Consider the following 23,404-nt stretch of genomic DNA (forward strand, 5'->3'; position numbering starts at 1 on the left):
GCAGGCTCAGCGGCCATGGCTCACGGGCCTAGCCGCTCCACGGCATGTGGGATCTTCCCGGACCGGGGCACGAACCCGCGTCCTCTGCATCGCCAGGCGGACTCTCAACCACTGCGCCACCAGGGAAGCTCCAGCTCCATTTTTATATTCCTCATCCTCTCCAGTGTGTACAAACGACACAAGGCAAACAAACTAGCTTTCTATTCACAGAACAGTTTATTGACCTACCTCACCTGGCCGGCCACGTGGCCCTCTGGCCAGGGGAAGTGTCAGTCTAGCCGCAACTCGGCTGGGCTGCAGCCTCTGCCCTGAGAAGGGGGCACGAGAGGCAGGAGAGAACACTGGCCAGGGCAGCCACACAAGACAGCCCCAGCAGAGGTCCAGACTCAGCTCCACTTGATGTTCTTGTCCGCCTCGGTCATGGCTGCCGTGTCAGTGACGAGGCCGGTGCCGATGGTCCGGTTGCCATCTCGCAGGGTGAAACGGTGGCCTTTTTCTAAGATCATTGGCTGCCGCAGGATTAGGGTGAGCTTCAGGTCCTCCCCGGGCATGGCAAGCTCCTGGAGGGCAGAGACAAGGACCACTCACGTTCTTTAGGGTGCCTCCATTCCCTATTTGTTTGCTACCAAGGAGGTTAAAGGTATGGGAAAATGAAGCAGGGTGATGATTCCTTCTGGGGATACCTTCATCCCAGCTGTTAGGCACATGCAAACAGCATACGCAAAGGCAGGAAAGGACTGGTGATTAGTGTTTCTAACATTTTTCTTGAGAAAAAAATGTTTAGGGAATTTTGGGTTATACAAGTTTCTTAGTTACAGGGCTTCTCTGAGCCCTTATGTAAAATACACTGGAACTCTCAACCACAGGAACTTTTCTGGGAAATCTTTGTGGGTAAATGCTACCAAAGCTAAGGAATACTGGATGAGGACTCATTCCCCCTAAATCCACTGATCCAGGCCCTTCCGTCACCAGTTCCACCTGCATCATCAGCCAGCTTCTCTTTAGGAGGGAAAAGTCCCCCACGCCGTCATACACATCGTACCTTCCCTGGAGGCAGGACAACCCGACAGGCCATGTCCCAAGTCAGGGAGAACATGACAGGCATGAAGTGGGATACAAAGGGCTTGTGGCGGCCACCCTCCTCCTTACTGAGGATGTACACCTGTGAGAGAAAACGACGGTGGAGCTGGGTGTGGCTGGAAGCACCGAGCCTCTCCACAGTGCCTGCCCACCATCACAGGGAGCCCTCACCTGTGCCTCCACCTTCTGGTGAGGCTGGATGGAACCTGGCTTGGCCATGACCAGGCCACGCCTCAGGTCCTCCCGCTTCAAGCCGCGGACCAGGGCCCCAAGGTTGTCGCCTGCCTCTGCCCTCTCCAGGCTCTTGTGGAACATCTCGATTCCTAGGAGGGAGGAGGGTGTGGGGCAGAGGGAAGGCACAAGGGGTCTGCGAGGGGAGGGGTAATCCTGGAGCCCCTGGGTCCCAAGGCTTCCTTCTGTACCTGTCACCACACTGCGAATATTCTTGCTATGTCCCAGGAACTCACATTCATCTCCCCTCTTCAAAATGCCACGCTCTAGTGTGCCTGTCACCACCGTGCCCCGGCCTGGGAGAAACAGGACAGGATATCAGGGACCCCGGGTGAAGCTTCTGTGAGGGGAAGGGAGTGCAAATGAGCAGGGTCCTCACCGGGGATAGAGTACACTGACTCTACAGGCAGCAGGAAAGGCTTCTCCAGGTCCCGGGTGGGCACTGTGATGTGAGTGTCCACAGCATCCAGCAGCTTCTGCACAGACTTCAGGCCTAGCTCAGGGTCACGTTGCTATGAGCGGGAGGTGACAGGACGCTGAAACTTCCATTCTGCTCCTCTTACTTGCCAAGAGCCAGTCTCCAGACTCACAGCAGAGCTCTGACGCCCATCCAGCCCCATCCCCAGCCAGCAGCAGCTCCTGCCCGACCCCGCCCTCACCTCAAGGGCACAGAGGGCAGAGCCAACGATGATCGGAGTCTCCTCCCCTTTGTAGCCCAACTCAGTGAGCAGTTCCCTGATCTCCAGCTCCACCAGCTCCACCATCTCAGAGTCCTGCACAGCATCCGCCTTGTTCACATACACCACCACATGCTCTACTCCAATCTGTAGGTGGGGAAAGACATAGAGATGGTGTCCTGAGTGGCCCAACGCCGCCCCCCCTTCCTCCTTCCACCCGTACCCAGGCTCTGGGTACCTGTTTGGCCAGTAATAAGTGTTCTCGGGTCTGGGGCATGGGGCCATCGTTGGCTGCCACCACCAGGATGCAGCCGTCGAGGGGGGCTGTGCCTGTGATCATATTCTAGGGAGAGGAGAGGAGAGGAGAGGAAACACTCAGTGTAGGTCAGTGACCTCCTCAGCTCCCCAGCCACCTCCTTACCACCTGCTGTGACTGGCCAGGCCCACAGATCCATGATCTCAAAACCATACATCTCAAGTATCTTAACCTCCTCCCCACAAGCCTAACATTTTTCCCGAGGGGGGGCAGTTCCAGGCCCTGTCCCCAAGAGCTCCCACCTTAACGTAGTCTGCATGACCGGGACAGTCAGTGTGGGCGTAGTGGCGCGCAGCGGTGCTGTACTCCACATGGGCGGCATTGATTGTGATACCTCGGGCTCGCTCCTCCGGGGCGTTGTCAATCTCCTCGTATTTCTTAAATTTGGCCCCACCTCCCTCGGCTAAAACTAACGGAAGGAAGGGAACACACATTTCAGCTAAAGTTCCACAGGTAGAGGAGGGGCTCAGGCCACACCCCTGGGCCCCTCCTACCTATACAAAGGACAGTCTGGGAGAAGCAGGCTTCCGAGACGCCCTCCTTCAACTCCTGGAGCAGAGGTAACTTCAGGTCAGAAAGGTTATAGGGCCTCAAGGGCCATCCCTGTGACTTCTCTAGGGTAACACCTCTGCTTACACGGCAGTCCCCAGGGCTGGAGGTAGGCCATTCGGGGTCCCCCAATTTATGCATCACAAACTTTTTCATGTCTACGGGAAATCTGTCTCCTGCATGCTGCAACCTACTGTCCGCCCGAGTTCCGGCGCCTGGGGTCACACTAAACACCTCTAGCAGCCTCTCCGCGGGTCCCACCTCCCTGGCTCCAGGTCCCGCCAGCAGAGCGGGCGCTGCCGGAAGCCTCCACCCCAACCCTGCTTACTTTTCGTGATGGCCGCGGTCAGTGTGGTCTTGCCGTGGTCTACGTGGCCAATGGTACCCACGTTTACATGGGGCTTGTCGCGCACATAGATCTTCTTGGCCTCCACAGCCAGGCCGCGGCACAAGAGGGGCAATGCCGGGCCCTTCAGCGGCCGCAAAAGGCCCTTCAGCAGTGGGGTCGGGCCGGCGACGAGACCTGCCGGGGCAGAGGCTTGGAGTCAGGGCGCTGGTCTGAGCCCGGCCGCTCCCGAAGAACCCACGTGAACCCGGGCCGCAATCGCCCCCCCCGCCCCCTCACCGCTGAAGAGGGGCGTCGCGCGCAGCACGGTCGAGGCTGCCATTGTGGTCGTACTGGTGCCCGGACTAGTGTGTACCGGGCACTGGCGGCGGCGCGTGCAGTAAGCAAAGGGCAACTGTGGATGGAAGTCGCTTCCGGCGGAAGTGAGGGCCGAGAGGGCAAGTCTGGGAGTTTCTAGGCCCCAACCTCTATGGCCCCGTCAACTTCCGGGCGCGGGACGTAAGGCGTCCAGGAAGGTGCTGATGGCTCTCGGCGGGGTGAGGGTAGAGAAGGTTTCCAAGGCGCCCTCTGGCCTCGCGGGCTCAGGGCCCACGCAGTTCTCTCTGGTGGCACCGGGGGGCGATGTGGAGCGTCCCACAGCGCACCTGCGCCCCGGAGGCTCATGGGCGTTGTAGTTCCCAGGGCGGCGAGCTGTGCTGGCACTTAGCGTGGGAGGGCTAGGCCAGGTCTGGAGGCACGGTCCCGTACTCATTGAGGCAGAAGAGGTTGTCCCGGCGTGGATGACTCCGGAGCGTCCTGGCCCCGAACCCCGTGGAGTGCGACCCACTGCGCGGGTTTGGCGACAGATCTGGCGGCCGTGTGTCGCAGCTGGAGGTAGGACCAGGCCCTGCGGCCTGGCTGAGGAAGACCGTCTTGGGAATCTTTCGGAGGTGGGGCTCTAGTATGACCCATCTCTCCGCTAAGCCTTTGTTTTCTTATCTGTAAAATGGGAATAGTAGTATCTACTTCATAAGGAGATGCTGACATCTGGCTCTGAGAGGAAGTGAGCTGGGCAAGAGACAGAAAAGGGCTCCAGAAGCCTCCAGGTCCCACCGTCTTTGACCCTCAAATACCCTCGCTCCTGGCTCACAGCCTGAGGCGACAAAGTTTGCCGTCCACCCTTGTGGACCCTCAGCAGCCCAGAGAGTAATTCCCACGATCGTCTTTCCACCCACCCAATTTTATAGATGACCAGGTGAGAGACAAACTTCTAGTGCCTTTAAGGGCAGCCTGAGTCTTTCCTGTTCCCGCTGTGTCCCTGGCTCCTACCACAGGGCGGAGCACTCAGTGAGTACTCGATAAATGTCTGTTGACTGAATGAGTGAGTGCAGGGATGACCTTTAACTTTCACATCCATCATCTCATCACCCTGGGATGATAATAGCAGCTGCTTAACCTTGATTAATGTTTCCGAAACTCGTCAGAGCCTACGACTCAGTTGACGGTGTCTGTTTCAAATAGATTCCTTCATTCCTCCCTTGGAGATGATGATTCAGTAGTGTCTGGGCATAGGCAAGGAAACTATATTTATTTTTAACACACACAAACACCCTTGTTAAACTCAGAGGAGTTTGGGAAACTCAGAATTAGAGACTTTTACGGAACAGACGTTGTGGAAATGCTTCATATTGGTTCACATTCAATGCTCCCAGTGTTATCGTGTGTAATAGGAGCCATTATGTACCTCATTTTAGCAATGAGAAAACTGAACATAGGGTGATCAAGGAGCCCAACACGGCTAACCTCCAAAAGAGTGTGCACTTAGCCACTGCACTGTACTATAATTTAACTGTCATTTTACAATGAGAAACTTGCTAAGAATTCTGTCCTCCTGGCCCTCCAAACCCATCAACTCTGCTTACGAAGGGTTGGTACAGTATAAAAGGGTTCTCTTTGTCCCCAGCCTGTACCTCAGTCGCTCCTGGGAATTTCCTAAGACACTGTTGTCTGCCACCAGGATGTGAGATTTTGGGGGTTGGTACTTGAACTGATGCTTACTATTTTAGTGGTGCTGTATTTATTTTAATGTGTATTAGTTTGACAGAAAGACTGGCATTGCAAATATTGAGTTGAAAAAATGAATCAATTTGAAAAACTATACTTGGTAGATAAAATGGGTGGTATGAATATATGGGAAATTTGGGGAGAGGTGAACATGAATGATTGAAATTTGCAAAACACAGTGCCCGGAGAAGAGTCCAAAGGGAGAGAATTTCTTGTAGAGCTATTGAGTGTAGCATCCTCTGTAATAATCAGGAGTCCTGATTTACAGATAACAGAATTTACAGGGGCTGGTTTGAGAAGAAAGGGATTTGTTTAAAAGTGGTAGGCAGCTTGGGACTTCCCTGGTGGTCCAGTGGTTAAGAATCTGCCTTCCAGTGCAGGGGACGCAGGTTTGATCCCTTGTGAGGGAACTAATATCACACATGCTACGGGGCAACTAAGCCCACGTGCCACAACTACTGAGCCCACGCACCACAACTAGAGAGAAGCCTGTGTGCCGCAATGAAGAGCCCACTTGCCACAACAAAAGATCCCTCATGCTGCAACTAAGGGCCGATGCAGCCAAATAAACAAATCAATAAATAACAAAAAAAAGTGGTAGGCAGCTTATAGACTTGTGGGGCAGGCTGCAGAAATGGCTCCTAAGCCATAGAACTGATCTGATAAGAAAACCGCTGCTACTGCCACTGCCACCAAACACTAAATGCCAGAACTTAGACTTATCTGTAACAGTGACTGCTTATGGCACTGAAGCCACTTTTGCATCAAGAAAGTGACCTTCTCTCTGGGCTTCCCTGGTGACGCAGTGGTTGAGAGTCTGCCTGCTGATGCAGGGGACACGGGTTCGTGCCCCGGTCCGGGAAGATCCCACTATGCCGCGGAGCGTCTGGGCCCGTGAGCCATGGCCGCTGAGCCTGCACATCCGGAGCCTGTGCTCCGCAGCGGGAGAGGCCACAACAGTGAGAGGCCCGCGTACCGCAAAAAAAAAAAAAAAAAAAGAATAAAGAAAGAAAGTGACCTTCTCTCCTCTCCACCCCCAAAGCCAGGCAAATTCAAAGGCTCACGTGGATGTGTCTGATTGGAGAAGTTTAGATCATCATATTTCAGTGTTCTTGTATCAGAGGAGGCTGAGGGATGTATTTTTCTAACTTTGTTGTAAGAACAAGACTGATAGCAGGGAATTTCTCCAGATGTCCAGCCATGCTTATGACCAATATCACAGTGAAAGAGCAGAATGAATACAAATACCCAGTACGTGGATACAGTAGCATAAATTTTGGCATAGCCACTAGATGAAATGTTGGGCTCAGGGTTGCAGAGACAAGAGCCAGCCACCTGTGAAAATGCCTGTGAGCAGTGTTAAATGAAAGAAGTTTGGCCCCTATAAAAAAAAAAATAGCAAGTGTACAAGGTGGGAGTGGGGACAAAGTCGAAAACAATTCTGATTTTAGGAGGCTGTAATTTGCTTGGAGAAGGAGAGATTTTTCTCGCAAACATTTCTTTTATGTGATTACAGTTAAAGAAGTTTTTTGTGCAGAATCTTGAACTCTTTAAAAAAGATGCTCTTGAAATCAAACGACCTTCTTAGTCTCCCCAGCAGTGCGTTCATTCTGCTCTATGACAGACACTTTGAGCTCCCACTTAACAACTATTTTTTCCATCTTCCTGCAGTCAGGACCCTGATTTTGTTCAGGTGGCCCTTTCCCCAGTTCCAGGAATAAATCCTGACAGAGCTAGCCCACTTCTGCTGGTCTTATTCTCCTTGCCAGGGGGTTTGTTTAGGGTTACGTGTGTGATTCCTTTGGGGCTAGTGATTGGTAAGAGGATATCTACCTTGGGGAGGGCTTCTAGGAGAGGATCCCTCACTTTTAAGAAGGAGACACTGGCGAGATGGACATCCTTCAGATTCTGGAAGTTGTTGGGTCTGGATGGGAAGCCTGGAACTACTGTGCCCATCGTGCTCCCAGTCCATGATGAAGCCAAAATCCAGAAGAGGGCAAAGCGAAGAGGATCTTAGAAGTCTGGACTCCTCATGGTGTGAGATGACAAATGTCTTTATTGTTTAAGCCAGACTGTGTCAGAGTTGTCTCTTACTTGCAGCCAAATACACCCGAACAGATAAGTCTGCCTTACAGCACTTGGTACCCTGAGACATATTTCTTGGTTTCACTTGTCTGAGACTGAGTGACTTGAGTAGGGCAAGGACTGGGCTTCCTTTATCTCTGTATACTCTGTGCCTGGCCACAGTAGGCCTCTGTGCATGTTTACATTTGAACTATATTAATGAGCCTTCCAAACCGAAGGGTGCTACCACTGTGATGCTATGAACCTAACATATCCAAAACCGGATTCTCTGTATTCTCCCACACTCTCCCTACACATCTGAATAAATGGCACCACCTTTCTCCTTTCCCCTCATCTGACATCTATCCATTACCCAGTCCCACTTGTTCTCTCTCCAAAATAAGGCTCAGTGTGGCCACTTCTATCTCCACTGTCAATACTGTGGTTCAAACCGGGATCACCTCTCCCCTAGGTTACCTCATGACCTCTCCAGTGGGTTTCCCAGCTTCTGTCCTTATTCTCAATACCTGTCAAATCCATCCTCCACACAGCAGCCAGATCAGTCTTTAAATGTGATTCAGAAATGAATCCTCCCTCAGTGACTCCTTATTACACTTAGAATAAAATCCAAACTCCTGCTTTAAAATGGCTGAACTGTATGGCAGGTGAATTATATCTCAATAAACCTACTATTAAAAAAAAAAATCCAGAGTCCTCCCTGTGGCCCACAAGATGCATGATCTGGCCTCTGCCCACCCCTTTGACCCCCATCTCAGTACTATTTTCCTCTCACTCTCTCCCAGCCACACTGGCCATCCTTCTGTTCCGCAAACATCCACCATTGCTTCTACCTCAGGGTCTTTGCAAATGTTCTTCCCTCTCCCTGGAATGCTCTTCCCTGGAGATTTCCCCACAGCTTGTTCCTTCTCATCTTCCCACCTCAGATGTCACCTCTTCTGTCACTCTCTTATCAATGGTCCTCTTTGATTTTCTTCATAGCATCTAAATATCCAAAATTATCTCAGTAGTTTGCTTGTTTTGGGGGTTTGGTTTTTTTTTTTTTTTTTTTTCTGTCTCATCAGCTCCTGACAGTAAGAACTTATTTTTCACTCTAGGAACAGTGCCTAATGCTTAGGTGAAGAAGTATTTGTTGAAAGAAGAATTTGTTGAATAATTTCAGTTGAGCATTCAGTTAAGCATTGTCTTGGGCTTAAGTTTCTCGATGTCTTCGATGGAAGGCAAATTTTGTATTCACATTCATTTAAAAAATAAAGGTGAGTCACTATAACTTTTGGGGCTTCTGCTTTATTATCTGTAAAATGGGGATGAGTGAAGAGGTTAAACCTGATGATCTCTAAGATTTTTTGTAGCTCTAACTTCTAAAAGGAGATGGGGTCTGCTATAATTGAAATAGGTTCTGGGGTGACCCACAATTTAGTGGCAAATTGGGGACTAGGACCCAGAGCCTTGTTGTTGGTGTCACTCAACAGACTTATTGGAAGCTCAAGGGCATCCTTCACTCTTCCCCACCAGCCAGCCTGGCAGTGTCTCCTCAGAAATCTTTCTGGACATTCTCTTTGGAACTAACCGCACTGCACTGCCTTGGCCAGGTCAGCATCAGCCCTCTCCTGGACCACTGCACCCGTCTCCTCTCTGCATCCAGTCCTAGCCCTCCCATACCGGCCCTGGATGCCCTTCCAAACGCAGAACTCTTATCACGCTCATGTCACTCAGATGTGACTGGAGACATTCCAGTTGGAAACACTTTGTGAATGTCACACAAAAACTCCTAAGTAAAAGGCACTTGAGAGGCAACCTAGGTGTGTTAGTCATGCATGGCTTCCTAGAGGAGGCTACACTTTGAAGCCTGAAACCAGGGGGAGGAAGATTGGCAGAATTAGGGGAAATGGTGCGTGCAGCAGCAGAGGCAGAACCTGAGTAAAGGTGGAGTTCTTCAGCTGTCAGAATGTCCTGATTGAGCAAAGCATGATTTGCTTGGAGGGTAGGAGGTTCTGGTCAAAGCACCAAGGTTGAATTTGACATCCCAGAAAATAGGACAAAATAAGAGAAATTTCCATCTCTTGGGGTGGGGGAGGGTCAAGATGACCTCCAGAAGAAGCCCACAAGCAACCACTTCCCCTTCAGTCAGAGACTCCAGTTTTCCTTTGAAGAGCCAGCCTCTGCCATGCTCAGTCCATGGAGATTGATTGGAGCTGGGCCCATCCCAACCTCAGGTGATAGGTCCGGGATCCAGTGTTTGCCAGTCAGCGTAATCTATTCCTCATAGTCACAACTGTCTGTTCAGTGTTAGTGTTCTGCTTCAACCCTCCCTGGTGTACGAAGCGCAGCTCTGGCACTGACTGCCCAGAGTTAGCACAGGCCCTGCAAGTTAAGGGCTCACTCCTTCACGAGACCGCACCCACTTCAGATGCCACCTGCAAGTGGGGTCCCCCAGCCACCTCTACTTCTGGTCAACTGCCTACGGATCTGGGAGTTCCCCATGACCCCCGTCAGGTTTGATAATTTACTAGAACAACTCACAGAATGCAGGAAGGCACTATACTTACGATTACAATTATGATTACATTTTATAATAAAGGATACAAGTCAGGAACAGCTAAATGAAGAGCTACGTAGGGAGAGGTCTGGGAGGGTCCACAGAGACATAGAATCGGGGCACATCACCCCCACCCCCCCGACACGTCAGTGTATTCACCCACCAGGAAGCCCCACTGAGCTTCAGTGTCCAAAGTCTTTATTAGGGGTTTCATTACTTAGGCATGATTGATTAAATCACTGTCATGTGACCGAACTCAATCTCCAAGTCCCCTCCCCTCCCTGGAGGTCAAACTGGCTCAAAATCCCAACCCTCTAATCACAAAGTTGGTGTTTCTGGTGACCCCATCCTGAAGCTATGTAGGGGCTTGCCATTAGTCAGCTTGTCAGCAGAAACTCAGGTGTGACCTAAGGGGCTCACGAATAACAGGCACATCTGTCACTGAGGAAATTCCAAGTATTTTAAAAGCTCTGTGCCAGGAACATGGGACAAAGACCAGACAAATTCTGTATTATACGATAGATATAGGCACTGGGTGACCTAAGCTGAGCTGATGAGACAAAACCCTATTGCACTTGCTGGAATTACTGGGAAAGCTATGATCTTCTTCTGCTAGGATTATGAAGCTGGTAGAGTGTAAGCTTGGAATGCTGGTGGCCATCTTGCTATCTATGAGGGGAAAACCTGCCTGAGGAGGAAGACAGTCCAGAGGAAAGCAGAGCTAAGAGACAGAGAGCAAGTTCAGATGGACATCGTTTGAGCCTGTGGCTCCAGCCATGCCTAACATCATTCTACCTCTGATTTTTAAATTCTGTAAACCAATAAACTCCCCCTCTTTTCATGTTTGAACTACCTTAAACGGGGTGTGGGGGGGTGTTCCTATTACTTGTAACTGAAAGAATCCTGAGTATTACATCCCCTGTTCATAAGGAGGAAGAAGTGTTTTCCCTTTCATATTAATACCTTGGCTTAACCTGGGCCCTGGATCCATCCTTCCCACCTTCCCCAAACTTCACTCCTTCAATTACCATCCTTTCTACTGGCTCCTTTCCCCTAGGACTTCAGAGATAATCAGGTTTCCCTCAGGATTGAAACAAACAAGCAAACCTTTCCACCCTCTAAAATTGCAGCCCTCCGTATCTCTCTCCTTCCCTTTTTGGCCAAATTGTAGGGCAGCTCTAAGCATTCCTCCTCCCACTTGTTCACCTTCCATTCATTCCTCAGTCCACTACCATTGGCTTCTGCTTCCTTTTCACTTCCCTAAAGATAACTCTCAACAAAGTGACCAAGCAATCTAAGTCAGTGTATTCTATAGGAGACAATGACAGTGCCCAGTACCATGGATCCCTCTTCTGTCATTTGTGTGTGAAGTGTTTGCCCAATCCCCCCACACGCCACACACACACACACACACACACACACACACACTGTATTCCCACACCCCCTGGTCTTTGGTGTGTGGTTTTTCTTCCAAATAATTAGACCTTCCGGATTTTTTTTTTTTTTGAGTACTGTCCTCAGGCTACTGGAGTCTTTGCTTTGACGAAGTGCCTGAGAATTGACATCTCCCAGGGGAAGCCCTAGTCTACAGCTGAGGGATGTTGGTATATGAAAGGCCCAGCTCCCTTGTTTCTGGATAAATCTGAGGGACAACTTACATCCAGGGCTCCCTTGAGGGAGGAATCAAGCTGAACTCTCTTCCTGAGATCACATGTTTGCTTGGTTGCCTCTCCTGCGTCTCCCACTCCTTTACTAGTTTCTCCTGGTAGCACTTTTTAAATAAATCACTCGCACAAAAATTCTCATCGCAGAGTATGCTTCTGGAAAATCTTACCCAAGACAACATCTCAGCACTTTCTACTTCTCTTTCTTGGCCTGCCTCTTAAATGTGGCCTTCCCCCCAGAATTAGATTTCAGGCTCTCTTCTCTCTACATATATTACTGGGATGATCTCATTCGTGTCCATGGCTTTAACCACTACTCATGTCTGATCACGACCACACTACCTTGTGCAGCTGAGGCTGTAGATCCATCTCTGCGCGACAGCTCCACCTAGTTGCCTACAGGCACCTCTTACACCAATACAGTAGTCATTAGGCACATGTGGCTATTTTAATTAATTAAAATGAAAACTTCGGTTCCGGGAATTCCCTGGCGGTCCAGTGGCTAGGACTGGACGCTTTCACTGCCATGGCCCAGGTTCAATCCCTGGTCAGGGAGCTAAGATCCTGCAAGCCGTGCAGCATGGCACAAAAAAAAAAAAAAAAGAAAAAGAAAAGAAAACTTCAGTTCCTTAGTCACATTAGCCACATTTCAAGTGATTAAAAGCTAAATGTGGCTAGTGCCTACCAAACTAGGCAGTACTAATACAGAACATTTCAGTCATTGCAGAAAGTTTTATTGGACAGCTTAGACACATTTCCAAACCTAACCCATCATCACCAGCCCCTTACCTTTCTGTATTCCTCACCTTTCCTCTCTCCTGGACAAGGATGGGCCAACTACAGAGAAAGGGTATGTAAGAGTATCAGGGAGGAGTGGGGGGTGATCACGGAACTAGAGGCCTTTCCACTGACATCTTTTTCTGAACTGGAAGATGGAATTGACAAAGATGGTGATGAAGACCTTAACAAAGGCCATCTGGGAGCTGATGTTAATTTGGTTAGATCTGGGGTAGAGATGGGGACAAAGGCTGGTTAGGCCAGAACTTGCCCTTCCACAATGATTTTTTCCAACTCCATCCAGTAGCCTCAACCTCAAACAAACATCCTTGTGTGAGTCAGGGCATTTATCCATCTCCAATCTCGTGGGTCACGAGGCCTTTGGGTTTCAGGATAAGCACATGATCCAAGCCAATCAGCTAAAGTCAGTTCTGGAAATGTTACTGCAAATCTCAGAAAAAAAGACATGCTCCTACGAGAGTTGCTAAGCTACTGCGACTTAAGTTTGGAGCTATGGAAATCCATTTTGCCACTAAGAGAGGCATGGGGAGAGCTCAGCCTAGAGGTGAACCAGAGGTTCCCAATATCTTTTGGCCCTTTTATTCAGCTGTTCCTGAAGAAGCTTGATCCATTCTTTTCAATGGCTTGAGCCAAAAGACTCCCTTATTGCTTAGGCCGGTTGGAGCTGGGTCAATGAGAGACCTGATTGATTAGGATCTCATCGTGCTCATGATTTCGACTGCCCTCTACTACACCTTAATGAGTCTCAATTTCTCTATCTGGCCTTGATGTCTCTCCTCAGCTCCAGACTGTATGTCCACCTGCCTCCTGACGTCCCACAGGCATGCCCCAAACTGACCTCATTATTCCTGACCCCCCAACCTTTATTTCCCAGTTCAGAGCTGGAACCTCCTAGAACCTCCAGTACTTTCCTCAGAGAAGCCAAGGTCGTAAGTTCAGGCTCCGCCTCCTCGCAGGGCCTCATCAAGGTCACCCGCATCTTCCCTCCCCCAGGTCTTTGGGGGCGGTGTCCTCGAACCCCTCTGCAGCCCGGCTGGGCGCTCTAGGCTACAGCAGGCCCTTCAAAAAGCCTTCTCAACTCGCTGGTTTCCGGTACCGGTGGCTCCTCTAGCCTTCATCAGGGCCTCGGGATTCTATTCCCCTAAGGCGCCTTCTCTATGGTTGACTGCTCCCTACTGTCCCGACTTTCCTCTGGGAGGACGCTCTGGTGGGACCCAACCCCGTCCTATGGCTGCTTCTGCGGTCCCTTTTAGGCGCAACTGGAGAAGTCACTGAGCACTCCGAGACTCCCACCTTCTCAACTCTGGCAGGGTGGCACGGAATGGGAGGATGGCGGAAGTGAGTGTGAACGTGCCCTTCCTTCTCCTCGGTCTTCTCTATGGTCACTTCCTTCGGTGACGGGAAAAAGGGGGTCCCGGCGCCTGCGCAGAAGCGGGCTGGGAGCTAGTCGCGGAGGCGGGGGGTGGGGCAGGGAGCGGGAGCTGCCGCCGCCGCCGGAGCTAACCGCGGGGACCGAGATGCAGGTGGGACCGGAACCGGAACCCCCCTCTTCAAGTCCCTCTTCCCTCTCCGCGACCCGGCCCCGGCGCCTGCGAGGAGCCTTGGGTGGGGGCGGGCGTGGGGGGCTAGAGGCAGGAGGGGCGCCCGGCCACGGAGAGTGCAGCAGAGCGGGCTGCTTCCCTGGAGGCTGCGGCCCCGGGGAATGGGCGGGTAGAGGGTGTCCAGGGAGGAGGGTCGGGTCGGAGTGGGTTGACCACCGGGTCCGGAGGGTCCGAGCCAGGAGCGGAGCCTGCACGCTCCGCCACCCGCCCTTCGGGAAATATCAGAACTGAGCCGAGAGGCAGGTGCACTGGGAAAAGGTGCCCGAGTCCTACTTGGCAGAAGAGAAACTGAGTCACCAGCTCAGGAGCCGCAGGGTCAGCGGGCCTGAAGGGGGCTGGGTGTGCCTGTGGTGCAGAGGGTTGGGTCGGCCGGTGTGAGCTGAGGTGGCCTCTGCTTGGAGATTGGTCTCTCTGCTGTGTCTGCACCTCTTGGCTCGGTTCCCCCGTGCTCCATGACTCTTTCATCTCCTGGCGTCTTCTCGTTGGTTTGGAATTGTCCCTATGGTTGGAGCCATCTGAGTGTGTAGTGTCTAGGTCAAGGAGAAAGGGGAGGGGGCGCTGGCCGCGGGTCTGAGCAGGAGTCTGGGGTTTGGGGAGATTTGCCTGAACTGCTTTCACCCCATTCTTGGTGCCAGTCATCTCCCAGTATAATATGGGGGAGGAACACTAACAGAAGAGCCATGGGTTGTAAATTCCATGCCCAGCTCTGCCACTTGCTAGTTGTAAGACGTTGGGAAGGCTCTTCCTTTCGCTGATTTCTCTTTGAGAAAATTGGAACCCATAAAGATAGTAATAACGGCAAGCCATTTATTGTGTGCTTACTTTGTGTCAAGCAGGGACATGTTCTGTTTAATTCTCCCAACAATTTTAGGGGTTAGGGATCATTAGCTCTGTTTTATAGATACGAAAACTGAAGCTCGGAGAGGACATGTAATTTGTTCACGATCACACAGCTAATAGGTGGCAGATATGGAATTTCATCCTAAGCCTAACTCCAGAACCTGTGGCCTTAACCATAAGGCTAACCAGCCTTTAGGGCACGCTCCCCTGTGAGAGAAGAGGGAGGTGAAAAATCCAAGGCCCCAGCTTCCTGTTATATTTTATTTACTTTGGGGCCAGCAGAGACTTGCCCGGACCCAACCCACAGTCTGTCCTCACCTCTGGGCCCCCGCCTGGAGGGGCACCAAAGAAGTGGGCTCTGGGCATTCCAAGCCTCCTTGACAACAGTGCTTGGGTGCTGGGCCCTGGGGTCGGCTTGCAAGACAGTTGTTTGAATCGGTCATCCATCCATCCTCCTTAATGAGCAGCCTCCCTCCTCAGAGATGGACCTCGGGGATGCATGAGGCAGGGTCTCTAAGCTCTGCAGGCCTAGCTCCCCTGAGAGCTGGGGCAGTGAGGGGCGGTGACTGAGGCTGGTGCAGTCAGGACTGTGCGGTGGGATAAACAGTAGACTTGGAGTTCTGAAACTTTTTCTGAGCTTCGGGTTCCTCATCTATTACAGAGGTTGTTAAAACCTCTCGCAGGGAAAGGTAAGAACGGCACATGGGAGGCACGTAATAAATAATGAAGGATGGTTTTAGAGAAGGGAGGTGACGTGGACCAGTCCCTTTTAGAGGAAGGTGCTGCACAGCCGTCCACCACACCTGGAGCTGAAGCCAGGGAGAGTGGACTGGGGAGGCAGCAGAGTGGGTGCAGGCTAGACCTGGGAGTGGTGGGGCACGAGGATCTGGGGAAGGGAAGGGTGGCAGCGTGGTGTTCAGCCCCGTTGCTCTCTTGAGGAGTCTAGACCAGAGGAGGGAGTCTGGCTCGGGGTGGGGCTCTGGCCCCGGTCCCACCTCAGCAGTGACTCGATGTATGTGCCTCTTCCTTCTGCAGCTGCTGCCGCTCACCCTGTGTCTTCTGGCTGCTTCCCTCTTTGCTGCCCCTCCCCACAGGCTCCCCCTCTCCACCTCCTGGGGGCCATCATGAATGGTGCCCCTTCCCCGGAGGATGGGACCTCGCCCTCCCCTCCCCCCTTGCCCCCACCCCCTCCCCCGAGTTGGCGGGAGTTCTGCGAGTCCCACGCCCGGGCGGCTGCCCTGGATTTTGCCCGCCGTTTTCGCCTCTACCTGGCCTCCCACCCCCAATACGCAGGGCCTGGGGCCGAGGCTGCCTTCTCCCGCCGTTTTGCTGAGCTCTTCCTGCAGCACTTCGAAGCCGAGGTGGCCCGGGCCTCCGGCTCCCTCTCGCCACCCATCCTGGCTCCTCTGAGTCCTGGTGTGGAGATCCCGCCACAGGACCTGTCCCTTGAGAGCTGCAGGGTGGGCGGGCCCCTGGCTGTGCTGGGCCCTTCTCGATCATCTGAGGACCTGGCCGGCCCCCTCCCTTCCTCAGTCTCTTCCTCTTCAACAACCTCCTCGAAGCCGAAGCTAAAGAAACGCTTCTCCCTCCGCTCAGTGGGTCGCTCCGTCCGTGGTTCAGTCCGCGGCATCCTGCAGTGGCGGGGAACTGGTGACCCTCCCTCCCCAGCGGGGCCCCTAGAGACCTCATCGGGCCCCCCAGTATTAGGTGGAAACAGCAATTCCAACTCCTCTGGCGGGGCTGGGACCATTGGTAGGGGACTGGTTAGCGATGGAACATCCCCTGGGGACAGATGGACTCACCGTTTTGAGAGGCTGAGACTCAGTCGGGGAGGGGGGACCTTGAAGGATGGAGGAGGCGTGGTGCAGAGGGAAGAGCTGCTGAGTTTCATGGGGGCTGAAGAGGCAGCCCCTGACCCAGCTGGAGTGGGCCGGGGAGGAGGGGCAGCGGGGCCTACCTCAGGGGGAGGAGGGCAACCTCAGTGGCAGAAGTGTCGCTTGCTGCTTCGAAGTGAAGGAGAAGGAGGAGGAGGAAGCCGTCTGGAGTTCTTTGTACCACCCAAGGTGAGGGCCAGAGGAGGAGGGTGGGTGACCGGGAGTGAGGGATTGAGCGCTGGGGACGTGGCCCACATGCCTACCTTTGCTTACTTGGATTTTTAAAGCTAGCTCCTGACTCTGGGTTCCTAGTGTGGGCAGGACAGAGAAAGTAGTGTTATTTGTCTAACTCCCTTGGGGTGTGGAGGGAAAGATGAATCTCGAGGGAAAGGAAAGCTGGTCTCTGCACACCAAAAGTCTGGATCTTGTTCTCTCTCCCGACTTAGGCATCTCGGCCTCGACTTAGCATTCCCTGCTCTGCGATCACCGACGTGCGGACAACCACAGCCCTGGAGATGCCTGACCGGGAGAACACGTTTGTGGTTAAGGTAGGAGCCCTGGGCTCCCCTGTCCACTTGGAGCACTCTTAGCACATTGAATGAAGCAAGGGATACTGATGCAAGGAGGGGCACATATGCCAGGTACCTTGACCGTGTGTCCCTGGGGCGGCAGCTTTTCTGGGACGAGGGGTGAGAGGGAGGATGTGCTTGTTCCTGTTGGGGGTGAATTAAGGCCTCGAGACCTGGAAGTGGCCTGTGGGCCTCCTCTTGTCCCCATAGGTGGAAGGCCCCTCGGAGTATATCCTGGAGACAGCTGATGCTCTACACGTGAAGGCCTGGGTGTCTGACATCCAAGAATGCCTGAGCCCAGGGTGAGGAGCCCGTCTTCTGTCACTGAGGGGACCAGGGGGTGAGGGTGGTGAGCAGCCTTTTGCCTCTCCCCTGGTGACTTTCCTCCCAGCACCATTTTCCCTGTCTCTGCAGACCCTGCCCTGCTACCAGTCCCCGCCCCATGACCCTCCCCCTGGCCCCTGGGACCTCATTCCTGACAAGGGAGAACACAGACAGCCTGGAGCTGCCGTGCCTGAATCACTCGGAGAGTCTGCCCAGCCAGGGGCTGCTGCTGGGGCCCAGCGAGAGCAGCGACCGCCTTTCGCAGGGTAAGGGTGGAGCCTTAGAGAGCTGTGAACCTCGGGACCCGCCACGCAAGAACCCTGGCCATCAGGCCCAGGCCCTCTCTCCAGGCTCTGCTGTGCACCCCATGCCTGCTCCTCAGCTGCCACGACCAAATGTCTGACTTTTGTCCCCGAACGTGCCTGACCACAGGTTACAGTTTAGAACCATCACCATCACCAGCCCCACACGAGCCCCAGGCCAGCTCCTCTCCAGCCTTCTATGCCCGGCCTTGTCCCCTTTTCTGTAAGCCTTGTGCCGGCCACCACTCTCACTAGAGGTAATGGTTCTCTTCTCCAGAGCTTCCAGAACGCTTTGTACATAATCTTTGTTTTGTTCCTACTCTGCATCTCTGTGCACGTGTTGACAGTACTAGATTTTCTTTTGACTCCCTACTTTTAAACACACGTGTATGCTACTCACATCCATAAACACACAAAGATGTGTCTACCTGGCCCCAGCTCACCTTTCTAGACTCCACTACACCCTTTTTTTCTGATCCTCCATTCCGAGCTTCAGTTTCACTGTGCCTAGCACCCAGGCTGTATGCAATGAGTAAACAAATGAATTAAAGACTCTTAAGAGCCAGAACGGACCTTACAGGTCGTCCATTCCAATCTCCTCGTTTCTCAGGCAGCTAAGAGCAGAGAGGAGAAATGGCATTTCTGAGGGCATCTGAGAGTCACTGACAAAGACAGCGGCTATGCCAGCTTTTTGCCTGAACCATGGCAGTCTGCACTCCGCATATTCCCATCCTTGGAGCACTGATTATGTACGACGTGCCTGTAGGCTCACGCCTGCCGCTCAGCAGACATTGAGGAGCGCCCCAGTACATCCTCGACCCTCTGTTAGGCTCTGGGGCAGGATAAGGAGCTCAGAGCTGCCCCGTGGGCTCACAGTCTAGCGGAGTTGGCAAGACATCACTCCCTCTAAAAAGCAGGACTCCCAAATGGAGACCCTGTGCTTAGTGTCCTTTGAGCGGCACCAGCAGGAAGCCTCGGGAGCTCAGAGGAGGAAGAGAATCATGGGAGGTGGGATAGATGGGGAATTCTACACAGGCGAGGTGAGAAAAGAACGTGGCTTGGAGAAGCTAGGAGAGCAGAGACCTGAGATGGGGAGAGCCCCGGAGAGCTGGAAAAATTAGACGGGTTAAAGCGGAGGGCACAAGAACACACGTTAATCTGAAGACCAGGTTGGTTAGGTTGGGAGGAGTCACAGAAGGAGAATCTTTGATGCCTCTCAGAGTTGGGGGGTTTGTCCTGCAGGCAAAAAAAGGACCCCTTTTTAACGTGAAAATATTTGAGGGATTCTACCCACCCCCATCCCCACCTCTGCAACTATAGCTGTGATTTCAACTGTTGATTCAGAAGAGATGTAGGCACATTAGGGTTCTAGGACCTTGTTGGAATAACTGCAGTCCTTCAGCAATGCGTGAAGCATAAGTTAGGAGTCATTGATAACAATCAGGGCTCAGTGCCCGAAGAAAGATTCAGCATTTCAGCCAGCTGACCACCAGTGTACCCAGGGTAACGTGGCTGGTGGGGAAGTGGGCCCAAGCAGACCAATCCTCCCAAAGAGTAGCTTCTCGAGCTCTCAATTTTGCCCTCCTCTTTTTTTTTTTTCCAGGGGCATATGGGGGCCTCTCAGACCGCCCCTCGGCGTCCATCTCCCCCAGTTCCGCCTCCATTGCCGCCTCCCATTTTGACTCAATGGAACTGCTTCCCCCAGAGTTGCCCCCCCGTATCCCCATTGAAGAGGGACCCCCGGCAGGGACAGTTCATCCCCTCTCGGCCCCCTACCCACCCCTGGACACTCCGGAAACAGCCACAGGTACCAGAGGTGTGAGTGTGTGTCTGCCTCCAAGCCTGGTTGACCACCTGCCTGAAACTCTTGTCTTGGGATCCTGAGGGATCTGACCTGGGGGGCTGGTGGGGGAACAGACAGGGAGTGATATATGAGGGGAAAGCAAGGCTTTTCATTTCCCAGGATGAGGGAGGCTTCTCTGACACCTCAGTTTCCTTCCCTCTCTCTTTCCTGAAGGGTCGTTACTGTTCCAGGGAGAGCCAGAGGGAGGTGAGGGGGATCAGCCCCTCTCAGGGTATCCTTGGTTCCACGGGATGCTCTCTCGACTCAAGGCCGCCCAGTTAGTGCTGGCTGGAGGTACTGGCTCCCATGGCGTTTTCCTGGTACGTCAGAGTGAAACGAGACGGGGTGAATATGTCCTCACTTTCAACTTCCAGGGCAAGGCCAAGGTGAGTGAGGAGAAGGCTCCGCTGTAGGCAGTGGGCCTGCGGGTAGAGTGGGGAGCGCTGCCATCAGGGGAGGAGGGTTCTGTGACTGGCGGGGTTCGGGCTCCTGCTTTACCCCACTCATCCTGCCCTCAGCACCTGCGTCTCTCGCTGAATGAGGAAGGTCAGTGCCGGGTTCAGCACCTGTGGTTCCAGTCCATTTTTGATATGCTCGAGCATTTCCGGATGCACCCCATCCCTCTGGAGTCCGGAGGCTCCAGTGACGTTGTCCTTGTCAGCTATGTCGTGTCCTCCCAGCGACAGCAGGGTGAGCAGAGCAGGTCTGCAGGGGAGGAGGTGCCCGTGCACCCAAGAAGTGAGGAGGTGTGTGTGCCAGAAAGACGGGGCGGGGGGCTTGAGGAGGAGAGGCTTTGTCAGGGAGAGAGGGGTAGAGAAGTTTCCTGTGTGCTGGGTTTCTTGGGGAAAGGAGTACACGGGGATGTAGGAAGGCAGGGGGCTCCGTGCTGGAGCCGGGAGGAAGTGGAGAGCTGGGTTGGCGCATTCCCATTCCATCGGACCGTCTGTTCCATCGTTTGTCTGTCTCCTGGATCCATCCTCCCTGGCCTTGTCTTTGCCCTTCATCACAACCTTGCCTTGGGCCTGCCCTTCTTGGGGGTGCTCGGTCTGATCCCCCTCCCTCCTCCCTTGATGTCTGATGTCCCTGTCTGATCTCTCCCTTTTCCCCACCCCAACGTCCCATCTGTCCCCACGTTGCCCCTCCCCCCCCCCCAGGCCGGGAGCAGGCCGGGAGCCATGCAGGGGTGTGCGAGGGAGATCGATGCTACCCCGATGCCTCCTCCACCCTCATGCCCTTCGGAGCGAGTGACTGTGTGTAAGTGTGGTCCTCCTCTCACCGCCGCCCATGATCCATCTTCCATGGATGGGGGTTGCTCAGGAGATGGGATACGGGGGAGACAGCACATGGCTCCTGGGGGGATGAGTGAAGGGGAGGCTGCTACGAGAGCTTGCCTCCCTCCACAATCAGTCTGTCTTCTTACCATTCCTATCCAGAACCGAGCACCTCCCATGACCCACCCCAGCCCCCTGCACCCCCTTCATGGACAGATCCCCCACATCCTGGGGCAGAAGAGGCGTCGGGGGCGCCAGAAGTGGCGGCAGCAACAGCCGCAGCAGCCAAAGAGAGGCAAGAGAAAGAGAAAGCGGGGAGTGGAGGGGTCCAGGAAGAGCTGGTCCCCGTGGTTGAGCTGGTCCCCGTGGTTGAAATGGAAGAGGCCATAGCACCAGGCACGGAGGCCCAGGGAGGCGCTGGATCTGGTGGGGCCCCCGGGGTAACCCTGATGCTGCAGCTCCAGCAGTTACCACTAGGGGGCGATGGAGAAGAAGGGGGCCATCCCAGAGCCATAAATAACCAGTACTCCTTCGTGTGAGATACCCTACCCCACCCTTTCTCCACTCTTCTTGCTCCCCAGCCCTCAGTTCGTGGGATTGGGGCTGGGCAGGGACATAGAGGAGCAGTGGGAATCCCCTCCCCACATGCTTCGTGACCCTTGACGGCTAAGGGCATACATGTTGGTACAAAAAGGTTCAAGAGCCCTGCTAACTCCCCAGTTCATACACTACAGGTGCCCCGTCCCCTGGGCAGGGGATTCAGGCTCCATTACCTCCCCAGGGGGCTCTTATGGTCAGCCCCATCCCTGGGGGCCATTTCCCCATTAACCACTCCTCAGCCCAAGGAAGGGTGAGGGGGAAGGGCTGTCAGTTATATTAAGGTGGTTGTTCTTGTTGTTTTAAACAAAATGGAGAAGCATAAATAAATAAAAGGGTTTATCTCAGTTCCATCGTGATGGCTGTGGCCAGTTTTTGCAGTGGGGACTGGGACAGGTGGGTCAGGAAGGCAGCCCACCCAGTGTTGCGAGCACCAGAGCTGAGAGACTGGAGGGCTGGGTCAGGTTGAGTCCCTGTTGCTCTCCAGACCTGTGCTTTCGGCCCATCACTCCTCGGGGGGCCGTCCTGTTTCTTGAGCGGTAAGTGCAGAGCCAAACGGTGCTTCTCGGGGTCTCCAGCCAGGTTCTCTTAATGGGACAGGACAGTGAACGGCAGGATTGATGACCTCCAAGGAGCCTTCCTGCTCTGAATTCTTCAGTTAAGAAGTTAAGGCTTCCTACCCTAGGGAGAAAGCAGGTCGAGAGAGATTGTAGTGGGGCTGGGCTGGGGTCACAGTGGCTGTGTTGGGAGAGATTTAATGTGGCAGCCAGAGGGACCCAAGGGCAGGCTGACTGCCCCCCTTCTCAGAGCCAAGCTGGGAAGCTGCCAGATAGTTGATAAAGAGTTGCTGGCTTCCACTCCTGCCTTTGCTTCTCATTTGCTGTGTGGCCTGGGCAAGGTGTAGCCTCTCCAGGCCTCAATATCCTTATCTGTAAAATGGGAAGTTTCATCTCGGTTGGATGAAACTGTTTCATCTAGGTTGGAGCTGCTGACATGATTTACTTGGCCTGGACAATGTTTCCATTGGAATTTCACATAAAAGTTCAGATTACTGGTTTCTCTTGGAAATTAGAAGATCCAGCCTCACGTGGTATCCACCTTCCACATCTGCTCCATCCCCACCAGCCCACTTCACTCACATGATGTGCCTAGCTAGGCCTGTGAGCATTTGAGTTTGCAACATCTCCTCATCCCTGCGCCCCCTCCCCCACCATTAAACCCAGGCTCTCCTCTCTGGACTGAATTGCGGCTGTGCCCTCCTCCAACCGAGGGCACCCCTGGGCTTCCCAGCTTTGTGGGTGCCAACAAGGAGGGGCCTGGTTCTGAAGAATCCCACCTGTTTTGTTGGCCTCTCCCTTCCCCACCTCCATCCAGCTCCGCCTCTTAACCATTCTGCCTCACTTTCCTTCCCGGGCAGTGTGGAGTCTACACTTCCACGCCCCTCAGCCTCTGCCCCCACCTCCAGGAGGCCCTATGACCACGCGTATGACCTTGCTATTCTGGGCCTTGCGTCCTATTGGGAGATGGACAGGAGACAGCTGGGCTCACAGGCCACCCATCCTGGGGGCTAGATGGGGGAAGCCTGTTGTCTCTCCTGGTTTTGTCTAATCCCTGGGGCTACCCCAAAGCTTGGCCTCAGGAGACTGGGGATAGGATTGGCCTTGCAGAGGGAGGGGGATGGTTCGTGGACCTGGATGCTGTGTTCTCAAAGTGAGATGGCGAGTGAAGGCTGTGGCGCCCCAGGGTAAGCAGGACCTGATCCTCTCCTAATCTAGCAGCAACTGGTGCTGCGAGGCTCCCCCCTCCCCCTAAATCCTGCCAGCCCTCAGGGACTTGCCTTCTGAAGATGTGCGGGGGG

General features: G+C 53.5%; 2 protein-coding genes across 9 annotated transcripts; one reads left to right on the forward strand and one right to left on the reverse strand.

Annotated features, from left to right (window-relative positions):
- Positions 1–193: 193 nt before the first annotated feature.
- TUFM (Tu translation elongation factor, mitochondrial) lies at positions 194–3,624 on the reverse strand. 2 transcript variants are annotated; one of them, XM_022588395.3, is made up of 10 exons: positions 3,479–3,624; positions 3,182–3,376; positions 2,547–2,713; positions 2,227–2,331; positions 1,971–2,135; positions 1,691–1,823; positions 1,503–1,607; positions 1,252–1,403; positions 1,043–1,162; positions 194–560 (listed from the first exon to the last, which is right to left on the reverse strand). In XM_022588395.3, the coding sequence occupies exons 1-10, from the start codon at positions 3,519–3,521 to the stop codon at positions 387–389; spliced, it is 1,359 nt and encodes a 452-aa protein (XP_022444103.1). In that variant the 5' UTR covers positions 3,522–3,624; the 3' UTR covers positions 194–386. The 2 variants fall into 2 exon arrangements, with proteins under 2 accessions (XP_022444103.1, XP_089752088.1); XM_089895962.1 differs by lacking the exon at positions 1,043–1,162 and having other exon boundaries at positions 3,479–3,620.
- A 79-nt stretch (positions 3,625–3,703) lies between these two features.
- Positions 3,704–21,897, forward strand: SH2B1 (SH2B adaptor protein 1). 7 transcript variants are annotated; one of them, XM_089895950.1, is made up of 12 exons: positions 3,704–4,128; positions 8,422–8,580; positions 10,480–13,663; positions 15,802–16,829; positions 17,087–17,188; positions 17,420–17,511; positions 17,624–17,799; positions 19,439–19,642; positions 19,853–20,064; positions 20,197–20,424; positions 20,833–20,932; positions 21,112–21,223. In XM_089895950.1, coding segments are annotated over exons 4-12 (2,055 nt in total). In that variant the 5' UTR covers positions 3,704–4,128; positions 8,422–8,580; positions 10,480–13,663; positions 15,802–15,890; the 3' UTR covers positions 21,114–21,223. The 7 variants fall into 7 exon arrangements, with proteins under 7 accessions (XP_089752076.1, XP_089752077.1, XP_089752078.1 ...); XM_089895951.1 differs by having other exon boundaries at positions 3,704–4,072; XM_089895952.1 differs by lacking the exons at positions 3,704–4,128; positions 8,422–8,580; positions 10,480–13,663 and adding an exon at positions 13,748–13,848.
- Positions 21,898–23,404: the final 1,507 nt, after the last annotated feature.

Source organism: Delphinapterus leucas, chromosome 15 (assembly GCF_059928025.1).
Source record: "Delphinapterus leucas isolate spDelLeu-1000000601 "Yukka" chromosome 15, BTC_Dleu_Yukka2, whole genome shotgun sequence".
NCBI classification, from domain to species: domain Eukaryota; kingdom Metazoa; phylum Chordata; class Mammalia; order Artiodactyla; family Monodontidae; genus Delphinapterus; species Delphinapterus leucas.